This window comes from Octopus bimaculoides, chromosome 1 (assembly GCF_001194135.2).
Source record: "Octopus bimaculoides isolate UCB-OBI-ISO-001 chromosome 1, ASM119413v2, whole genome shotgun sequence".
NCBI classification, from domain to species: domain Eukaryota; kingdom Metazoa; phylum Mollusca; class Cephalopoda; order Octopoda; family Octopodidae; genus Octopus; species Octopus bimaculoides.
In genome coordinates, this window is record NC_068981.1 from 154666779 (window position 1) to 154678776 (window position 11998).

Consider the following 11998-nt stretch of genomic DNA (forward strand, 5'->3'; position numbering starts at 1 on the left):
ACCACAACTTTCTCTCACTCTTACTTCCTGTTTCTGTTGTGCCTGTAATTCAAAGGGTCAGCCTTGTCACACTGTGTCACGCTGAATATCCCTGAGAACTACGTTAAGGGTACATGTGTCTGTGGAGTGCTCAGCCACTTGCACGTTAATTTCACGAGCAGGCTGTTCCGTTGATCGGATCAATTGGAACCCTCAACGTCATAAGTGATGGAGTGCCAACAACAACAGTTAGTTGGATCTTTAACCAATTGACTAATAACAAACGAGTGGAATTGAACCAGTGTGTGTGTGTTAATAATATTGGCATAATGACTCTCCCTAGACACAACAAAACTTATCTTAAATATGATATGGAAAGCAATAAAGATTCCAACACTTCCACCCAATTAGAGCTTACAGAGTTTACTTAATAAATAGCATTTTTATTTTTGGATGAATATCAAGGGTAGCCTCAGAAAATAAACAGACCTAACAGATTTATTTTTCATTATAACACCTTGAACATTTTGAAATAAATAATAAACAGTTGACTTTTGCCTCACACTTTATAATCCTCAGTGGAATATTTACTATGATACAACAAAGACGTGATGAGATATTCTGAAGGAACAGAACAATCAAAGTAGAGTTTAGACTTCTCAATAATACAAGGCAACACATTTCTAGATACAAAGCCTGACATTAGCTAATACCTTGTTATGATAAAATATATTTTTATTAAAATATGTATTTTGAGGAAAATGAATAAAATGCTCACTGAAGTTCAAATAAGCAATGTGAAAAATTCCCTTCTAGTTCAATTTTATTGCTTTATTTCTCAATATGCTCTGCTTGATATGTGCTGTTCTTTTCTATAAGTTGCCACACATGCAATAGTCTTACAAATAAATTACCATGTGAATGTGTATATAAGTATTGACAACTATATTGCCTTAACTCATAATTCAAATACATTTCAGTCAACGTAGTCAACAGTGAAAACACAAAGATCATAAGACAGATTTACACTCTGCTACACATTATCACTTAGCACCTTACAGCTAGACTTCATCTGCTACTTTATACTATAGTATTAAAAAGATTTAAACAACAGCTCAAAAGTCCACAACCGGACCCAAACTGAACTGAATAAAATGTAAATACTATGTTTGATTAAATTTGATACAAATCAACTATTATTAGTGTTATTTGATAAATGATACATGTAATTAGACAATATGAATATAGAAGCTTTAAAAAAACTTTGTAGCCTTAGTGGAGATATAATTTATTAATAGCAATAGAATGCAGACATGCAGCACATTCATCTTTCAAAGTTTTCAATTCTCTCAACTTTACCTTGTATTTATCTTGATCATCTATTTCCCCAGGTGTCAATTGTTTTAGTAAAAGTGTCAGACTCTTTAAAGACTTGTGCCTGGTGCATAAATGCATCGCAGTTTGACCTTCATTGTCTTTCTCACGGCAGTTTGCATTTCTTGATAAGAGTAATTTCAATAGACGAAAATTACCCTAATAAAAATAAAAAAAGAAAAGAAAGCATTCATTTTTCTGAAATCTATCAATAGACAACAGTCAATACATTAACAGACAGACAGACAGACACACACACACACTAAATGAATCACATGAAATATTATAATATATTTACAATAACAATAATTAGGAGTTACAGCAAGCTGAATGGCAGACTGTCTACTGAAAGGTTAGTAGTTTGTAGACATGACTAAAACTACAAACTCTTATATTTTTATGACTGAAACATTTAACACTGAATAACCCAGTCTGTTTAGCTGCCAGTAGAAACCATAGTTAAGGTATAGCTCAATCCTATACAAGCATCAGAAGCACAGCCAAGTGAATGCTTCCAGAGTATATCACCTGATACCAGAAGACTATCTAGTCTATATTAAAACTTTTATTTACTTTTCAAAAACTTCATTTCACTAAATGATTAATTGAATACAATGAAACCTTATACAAAAGCTCATTTCTTGACCACTCAATCTTTATGTCTACAAATTTAACACATAAATACATCTGGTTTGTATTGCTATTCAAGATCACACAGTTAAATCATTTGAATTTTCAGACATTCTTTTCAGAATTTCTTCCGACATTCAACTTCGTTTCTTTGAATAGAAGTAGAAACTAAGAAGTGAGAACAACATCAATTTAGTTCTGCCTAAACAGTGACACATAAGAATAGAATATTCCAGTAACATTAAGATAACAGTAATTTGTTGCTTTCAGTGACTTTTCAATACTCAGAACAGTGGGAAGCCAAATACACCATCAGGTTTCATTTGTTTATTGTGCCTAGTTTGGCCCTCATTGTGATGGATTCAAATAATGTTGGAATCAAATCTTTCTTTAATGTAGCAGGAGTTGATAAAATAAGCGTCCATAATATTCTAGGGATCAATACATATCACTCTAAATAAAATTGGCCCTGTGCCTTGGACAGAGAAAATAAACATTTTCTAGTACAACAAGGAAATTGAAAAAAATGTTTGCTTATATTTTCTTTTCTTCCTGTTCATGAAAGCCAATCCAGCATGTAATACAGTGACATTAAACCAATAGCAATAATGATGATACTGATGATGATGATGTTGGTGATGCTGGTAACAATGATGATGATAATGGTGGTGGTGGTGGTGGTGCTGCTGCTGCTGCTGATAATTGTTAAAACTAATCTTTAATGTACCTGTAGAAATATGCCCTGGGTGGCAGTTTTAAAGATTTACATTTTGAAACAAAAAACAGTGAATCAACTCCACCTAATTAGCAAAGCACTGCATTCGATTCTATCTTGCAAATGAAATTCACCTCAACTGTTGTGTAAAATATATCAACAAATAAATTTCACAATGGACATGAATCAAATCTAAAATTAACAACTGTGAAATTGGCACTCAGCATGTGATCCTTAATACAAGATTGGCAAAACCAATAAAGGATATTGAATGGAAAATAAATTAATATAATGTTCAACAGTTATTAACTGTGTTTTAAATCAGTAGTCACACTTTGATCAATATACAATATATAACTCTAAAAAATATCATTTTCACCATTTTTCCCCTCTCTAATATTGACAACATCAAGGTTAGGTTGACAATGATGGTGGTGATGCTGATGATGATAATGGCAATGACAGTGGTGGGGAAGAGAATGACAAAGAGGTGGAGGGAGGTTGTGTCTGTACTGATGTGGTTGATAACAATAACTTTCTCTTTGACAACATAAAAATACCGATAAGTTTGTCTTTAAGATAAAACTAAGTTAGAAATTAAGTTGTGGAATGTGTTCTATAACAAACATCAAAGTTAATAATTGATTTCTTAATTCTTATATAAACTTTCCCTGATAACAGGTTTATTTATTTACTTTCATGAATCAAAGTGTGTATTTATATATAAACATTATACATACATACATACATACATATATAAATATAAAACCAGACAAAAAAAAGGCATTTTGCAACAAAAGCAAACACGAACGAATAAAGATATGTGAACAAAAATGTTAAGGAAAAGTATGACACATAAACATTGATGGAAATTGCTAAAATAATTAAAAAAACATACGGCATTAAGAAAAAAGAAAAAGTAAAATATGAAAAAATGTGAAGTTATATTGTAGAAAAGGGTAAGAAAGATATAAAACTGTATGCATGAAGCTTCATTTTGCCAGGTTTTATTAAAAAATGTATGGTAATGCAGTCAGAATGATTTCATTGACAGACACATACCAACCCCTAAAATGTTGGCTTTTTATTAAGCGCAAAAGAAATCAATATTTATTTATACATTTTCTTTGACAAGACAAGTGATGGTAACTAACCGAGTGACAATGTTCATTCTTGTGGATTAGACAATTAAAAGAATGAACATTTCGAACAAGTTTTTGCATCCTGACAGTCCCAGTGACAGATTTTCTTTGCACTATTGTGTATCAGTCAGTGTTGTTTATAAGGAGGAAACTCTTCAAGACTGGCAATCCGCCATGTTGCCACATAGCTGAAATTCTCAATGACAAAAAGTACAGACATGAAACTGTAATCTAAGCAAAGAAGTAGCAAGTTAGCTGTCTTATGGCCATTTTCATTCTCGTTTATTGTTGATGTCTGTGGAATAACTTAATGACTCTTTTGCTTTGCTTTATATCCAGTGTAATCTTATTGATATTTTACTGTTATATTTTATGTATGTTTTTGTTTTATTCTTCAATTAACTGAAGTTCATTCAACAAAACAAAAACCAGTCTGTAACCAAAAATCAAATATAATCACTCTAATTTGAAGAGACGAGTGCTGATGTCTTTCAATAAGAGGTGATTCAGTAAAAAGCAATAAGTGAGGGAAGTTAATGTACCATGAAGTGATAAGAAACAATGAGGGAACTTCTATGTGGTTGTTTCACTTGCTTGAAATAGCAGTCAAATCTTGCTCAAATTACACCTTATTTTAAAAACAGAAAAGATACTTTGTATAACATAGTCCTAGATCAGAGTCAGTATCAGTTCTTCCTCTTGAGCTCATTGGGCAGTAATGTTCTCTGTTCACTGCAGTTTTCTCTACATCTACCCATGCAATACTGGCCTTTCTCATGTTGATTACGAATGTTTTGTGCTATTATAGAATTTGGTCTTCCTCTCTTTCTTTTTCCCTCTGGTGTTATCCATTTGAAAGTTGTTTTAAAACAGTGTTAGATACCCTTTAAAAAATGGGATGGTCAAGACCGGTTTACCTCTGACCAGCAATCTGCTCAATGGCGAGCTTAACAGCGACAAGGGAAAAGACTCTTTTGTTGATATTTACAATAATTCAACATCTTTATACAAATAGAGAATCTGTGAGAATTTTAATTGAATCAGTGAGAGGCAGGGGCTCAGATCTTTGAGAAAGTCTCTATTGCTGTTGCTATTATTTCTATTATTCCATGTGAGGGCACATGGCTTAGTGGTTTGGGTGTTGCATTCACAATTGCAAGATCATGGTTTCAATTTCTAGACCAGGTGGTGCATTGTGTTCTTGAGCAAAACACTTTATCTCACATTGCTCTGTGATCACTTCAACACCTAATGTGTGGTTCATCATGCACCTGTTCAGGCAATGTCGATTTGATGGAGGGAATGACCTAATGTACAGCACATACATTTGATAACTATAGACGAATCATTTGTGTAGGTCATTCGGAAAAAGCTGAATGCTCATATGTTATCTTCAGTGGGAGAGTCCATCATTATTGTAATTATTATTGTTATTAGGTTGTTCAGAAAATAATGGCTGATTTCAGAAACATAATTTTATTCTGGAAAAATTAACAATAGAAATGTTTTGATTAGTCAAAGTATGAGCCGTGAACATCTATGCATCTCTGCCATCAATCAATGAGATTATTTATGCCTCATTGATAAAAACCTATTGGCTTTGATGCTAAGAAATCTTTGAAAGCTGATTCCACCTCTGGTTTGGACCTGAAAGTTTTATCCCTGAAAAACATGCTTAAATGCTTAAAAAAATGGTAGTCAATTGGGTGAAAGATCAGGAGAATATGGAAGATGTGGTATAGTCTCATATCTCAAGTCTGTGAGTTCCTGCAGCGTCATTCTTGCAACATGTGGCTTTGCATTATCGTGGAGCAGAATTGGGCTACGCCGATTCACCAATGCAGGTCTCATTTTTTGCAAGTGAGCATGCTTTTCAGTGAGTTGATTGCAGTAAACCTCTGCTGTAATGTTCTGATTCGTTTCCAGAAAGCTGTAATGGACAACACCAATTGCAGACAACCAGACAATCACCATAACCTTTTGCTAATGCAACTTTGGCTTTGGGAAATGTTTGGGGTATTCATCACAATCAAGCCATTGACCTGATCGTTTACGGTTATCATTAAGGACCCACTTTTTGTCACAAGTGACTATTCAGTGAAGAAAAGGATTATTGGTGTTTCGCAGAAAGAGCATCGAGCACACCTCAAAACGCTGAACATTTTGACTTTCATTGAGCTTATGCAGTACCCATTTATTGAGCTTTTTCACCTTACCAATCTTCTGCAGATTGTGTGAAACCATTGCAATACTGACACCAAGTGCCTGAGACATTTCTCTGACACTTTGACGTGGATTTTGTTCAACAATTGCTTTCAATTGTTCATTGTCAAGACTGCATGACCGTCCTCTACCTTCTTCATCTTCAAGGCTCTCATCACCACTATGAAGTTTCTGAAACCACATTCATACTGTGTGATCACTTGTGGACCCCTCTCCCCATGCTCTGTTGATATTGGCAGCAGTTTTGTAGGCATTGTGCCCAAGCTTGAACTCATGCAAGAAAAATAAGCGAAGGTCCTTTTTTGTGATGTTCATAATTAAGGGTGCCTATGCTTCAAGAATGTTTTCTGCTTGAAATAAGTAAGAAATTATTAAAGAGCATACATCAATTATCAAGTATGTCGAAAGTCACCTAAAATATAATTAAAACACTATGATAAAATTGCGTTTCAAAACACAACACTTAGAGCGGCCATAATTTTCGGAACAACCTAATATTAAGGAAGAATTGTTAGCATGCTAGACAAAATGTTTAGTAGCTTTTCATCAGTCTATGTTCTAATTTCAAATTTCACTAAGGGTGACTTTGCCTTTCACCGAAAAAAAAAAGTACTACCCAATACTTCTGCTCACGATCAGAGATGCACATATCGTCAGCCACTAAGGGACATGCTCAACTGGTTAAGGTCAAACAACTGATAAGCACATCTGTGGTATTGAGCAGAATATTTGCTGTAGCCCTTCTTTTACACCAAGACAAAACATATACATGATAACACTTCCAATCAGTTAATATCAGAAGCCATGGGAGCCAGTGTTTGTACTGCATCAGGGCATTTATTATTATTATTATCATTATTAAGGCAGTAAGCTGGTGGAATTGTTAGCATGCCAGACAAAATGCTTAGCAGCATTTTGCCCATCTTTATGTTGATAGCTCAAACTTTGCCTTTCATCCTTTTGAGGTCAATAAAATAAGTACCAGTTGAGCACTGGGTCGATGAAATTAGCTAGACCCCTCCCCCAGAATTTCAGGCCTTATACTTATAATGGAAAGGATCATTATTGTTTTTGTTATTATTATTATTATTATTATTATTATTATTATTATTATTATTGCTTAATTTTTTTACCACTGTCACATTGTCAAAGATTGTATCTTTAGACTTGTATGTACCGTATTCCTGGCATTAATATCTACTATTTCTCTGTTCTAATCTCTGTTTAACAGCAGTTAAACCTAGCAGAGTGAAAAAACAGATTTCCTTTGATTTCAGTGTGAAAACATTGTATCAGAGAAATCTCAACTCTCTCCACCAACCAACTTCAGGTGTGTAAATATTTAGTAATGGAAATATATCAATGATTAAATTTGGAATTAAGCAATGATTAAACTGATAGTGATTGTTGTTGCTATCGTTGTATAGTCCTGATCGTCCTTCACTGAACCAATCTATGATCAAAGGCATTCCAGCTGTGATTGAGCTATATCTTTTTTTTTTTAAATGACTGGGTTTGATTTGAGAGAAATCTGACTAGTATTTCTAATAGATTGGGGAATGGTGCAAACCTCTTCATAAACTTATAATTAAGATCTAACTGATACATGTTTCTTCACTACGTATCAACTATAGATATTCTTTATTTGACCAAATTTTTCTTTGATTTTAGCATTGTCAAACAACTGACCTCTATAATACAACAGTCAAGGAAAGATCCAATAAAGGAGATTCAAAAAGATCACTTCACCTGCTACAAAATAGCATCCAAATACTTCACTCAAATCACACCTTAGTATGTTTATAAAAAAAGAAAAGACATATTGGATGATATTGTCTGAGATAAATTATGCATGAAAGAAAAAAAAAGACGATATGATCATAACAGGAATTGCTTTCTGGCAGCTCAATCAGGATTAATCAAGAACTAAACGATTGCATATGGTAGGTTCACAGGGACAATAAGTTCTAAGAATTTGTGCAAAATAGACTCTCTAATGTTCTTGACAAGTAGTTGATAGCCCCTATTATCTAGAGGACCCATTAATAGTGGGGATGCTGATCAGTAAACATATTATCAGAATAAGAGCTGATTGGAAAAAGTTCAGTGAAATGGTAACAAAGGTGCTTTTCCCCTTACAATGAAAGACAGGTAGGATGATGATTGTGTATGAAGCATAATGCTGCAAGGTATTGAGATGTGAGCCTTGAATGCAGGAGATTTGTGGAAACTAGAAAGAAATGAAGTGAGCATACTCTGTTGCATCAGTAGAACAAGTGTACATGAACAGTGCAGTCAGTACAAATCAGCTGAGAAATAATGAACACAAAAGAAATCAGCACACTCTGTAAAGTGGTTGGCATTGGGAATAATTAAGTTAAGCCTGACATTTCACTGGTACATAACTCTACTCACCTCAGAAGGACAAAGGCAAAATTAACCTTGGTGGAGTCAGGTTTGAACTTTAGCTCTTAACTAAAACTCACATAGCACTGTGTTCAATGCCGAAATGATTCTGCCAATTTATTGTTAAAAATTTACAAAAAACTAAAATCAATGCAAAATTCAATCTTATCAAAGATAATCTATATTTTATCTCAACAATTGTTCAATTCAGAATATTTCATCTACAAAAACTAGGTTAATCCAGTAGCCCCAGGGCTACAAGACATCAACCAGATGTTATAATGAGATAAATTTTAGCAATCATTTCCAAATAAAAAAATGTTAAATCTATCACAAAAAGAATAAACATTGTTTTCAGTTAACGTGGTGCCACAATCAATGAAGAAAACTCTACTTGGTTGTACAACATGCAAAACTTGATAGCCAAGTCTCCTTGAAATTATATTTAAAGAATGAGATCCTAAAAAGTAAGGTGAGATGGCCATAGCTGGAACACTTTTAGTGCAGACCTGCTTGATCAAGACTAACTTTGGCCTGAACACCTACAGGCCACAACTTGTGTGATTTGATCCTGGGTTAGTTAGCCTTTTACTGCTGTTGTCAATCTAAAAGTTACCAGAAGTTGTCAATATCTTGCTTATCTCCCAAACAATGGAGTAGTGTCATAAATCATATCCCAATGCTGGTTCTCCATATGATATGTGGAAAATTGATGTTTATAACAAATATAAATTGCTATATTTCAATGAATTTGATGTTATTATATATCTTCAAATAAACTGCAACCATAAATTGCATAATTTATATGACTGAATTTACTTTATGTTTAAGTCTTTAACCTACATATGAACCATTCTTAAGCCAAGAAGGGCTTCTGAGAGCTGGAGCTTATCACTGCTTCCAAGGTATGAGGTAGATGGGAAGTACATCTGTCTGTCTAATGTGGTTAATGTTCCCAGGAGTTTGGCACTTATTCCAGAAATGTAAGAGAAGTAAGACATCATCATCATTACCACCACCACCACCACCACCACCATCATCATCATCATCTTCCATGCCGGCAAGAGTTGGATGGTTTGGCAAGATCCAGCAAGCTACAAGGCCACATCAAGCTCCAATGTCAGCTTTGGCAAGGTACCTACAGCTGGGTACCCTTTACAGAGTGTACTGGCTGCTGTTTTCCGTGCCTCCAGCACTAGAGAAGTTGTTGTGTAAACTTGTAAGACAGTAAAAGGACAGCGGGGGTGGGGGTGGGACGACAAAAAAAGCTCTCACTACTAAGAAGGCAACATTTGAAGTGGAGGTTGGTGGTTATATGAAAGTCCTCCACTACTGCCTATTGAAAAGCTAAAGTATGATAGAGGGACGAGTAGAGCTATTTTTTTTTTTTGTTTTGAAACAAATTTTCAAGGAGAATGATTTAGTTGCAGCTTCTGCAGCCTATCAGAACATACAATCTATCTGCAGATAGATCAATACCTAATCATATTCATATCTAGCTATCTTTACACATACTTATATGTAGGTGCCTGTGTGTGTGTGTCGTGTGTGTGTCATGTGTGTGTGTGTGTGTCGTGTGTGTGTCATGTGTGTGTGTGTGTGTGTGTGCGCATGCATGTGCGTGTGTATGAGGTTGTCAGGCTACCCAGGGTTCCAGCCTAGGCTGAGCTGTTTATGATAGTCCTGAATAGCCAAGCCTGGGGTTAATCTCTGGGTAGGCTCTCAACTTTTCATATAATAAACATATCTATCCACTCTACCCAATGTATTGAGTTCTATATCACATGATCTGTGCATTACATAAAATATATTTTTAATATATTTTACAACATCCCTTACATTATGATATACACATGGACATAAATGTATGTATGTGTGTACATTTATATATAGAAAAAGAACAGATAAAAGAAGTGAGGTGAGAGAGTAAAATGTTCATTCCATTCGTTTACAGCTGTTTCAAAATCTTGTTAGTTATATAACATACATATTAATTGTACACATAAACACATAAGTATGTGAATGCCCCTATATACAAGGGTGCTGAGAAGGGAACTAATGAAATAATCATAATTATCCCTAGCAGTTGAAAATATTAACTCTACCACAGAGTAAGTTGACCCTATATATATATATATATGTACACACACATGTGCGCATGCATGTGTATGTGTGTGTGAATGTACAATTGACAATCATATTAACACATACTTATACACTCAGACATAGTAAAACCCTTGGAAGAAAATTCTGCTCTAGACAATATGTGTGAAAACAAATCATTGGGCTACAAATGATGTTGTTGGATCATAGGATACAACCGCCCACTCATAAATAGAAAATTTCAGGTTTTGTGCCTATAGAATCATCATCATCATCATCATTTGGTATCTGTTTCCATGCTGGCATGGGTTAGATGATTTGACTGGAAGCCAGAGAGCTGCACCAGGCTCCAGTCTGGTTTGTTTTGGTTTCTACGGCTGGATGTCCTTCCTTGTGCCAACCACTCCAAGAGTATAGTGGGTGCTTTCTATGTGCTACTGGCATGGGCACCTTTTACATGTCACTGGCAAAGGCGCCTAACAGAGTGACTCTAGGGCCAAGAGTTTTGTGAATTAGCACTTATCAAACTAGTGAATCCAGCTCCATAAGTGTCAACTCTTGGCTTTTGAGTCACTCTGTAACTTCTGCCTATTAACGATAAAGAAATTTATATTCTTTGAGTTTATATGCTTTGAGTTTTATCTTCTTGTTTGTATCATGAAATGTGTGTGTGTGTGTGTGTGTGTGTGTGTGTGTGTGTGTGTGTGTGTGCATGTATAAGCAATTGATAGTATGTGAAATGACTTACCTTATGCGCAGCTCCATGCAGAGCTGTACGGCCACCTTTATCTTTAATGTTAACATTGGAACCTGCCTTAAGCAAAAGTTTGGCACAATGAGGTCGATCTGCTAACACACAGTACATGAGTGGAGTGCGACCAAACTGATCAATACCATCAATAGGGAAAGTGTTCGCTGAAATTAAAATATGTAGGGTATTTAGAAAGACAGAAGACAAACATTGAGAAAGTTTAGTAATATGTGAAAATATGCATTTATGTTTGTGTAACATAGTAGCCATAACACCGTGTAGAATTTTCTCATTTTGAAGACGAAGAAAGTTTTAATATAAAATTTTCTTTTGACTATAAAGCTAAAACAAAGGGAAGGAATAAGACACAGAATAAGACATGGTGTAAAATTTTGTCTCTAACACCCTTGGAGTATTGTGAAGAAGCTTCATATTAATAAGACACAATGGCATCAATACAAAATATATAAAGAAAAACACAGTAAAAACACTATGACAAAAATGAATAATACCAACAACTGCACCACATGAAAACACATTAACAAATGCACATCTAATGTTTACGAATAAGATCCATTTAATAAAACTGAGCTTCAAAGAAAGCGTCAGAAATCTGGAACAGAATAATTTCCTTATAGTATTTTTTCTTTTTTGTGTGTGTGTGTGTGTGTGTGT

General features: G+C 34.6%; 1 protein-coding gene across 6 annotated transcripts in view; it reads right to left on the reverse strand.

Moving 5' to 3' along the window:
• LOC106868434 (inversin) overlaps positions 1-11998 on the reverse strand; it is a 385976-nt gene that overhangs the window by 208657 nt on the left and 165321 nt on the right. For all 6 annotated transcript variants that reach the window (XR_001409281.2, XM_014913697.2, XM_014913696.2 and 3 more), the window contains 2 exons: positions 11321-11487; positions 1339-1512 (listed from right to left, as the gene is read on the reverse strand). Coding sequence is in view for 5 of the 6 variants with exons in the window: in XM_014913697.2 (XP_014769183.1) it covers positions 1339-1512; positions 11321-11487 (341 nt within the window). In the remaining variant the exon portion in view is untranslated. The remainder of the gene's footprint in view (positions 1-1338; positions 1513-11320; positions 11488-11998) is intronic.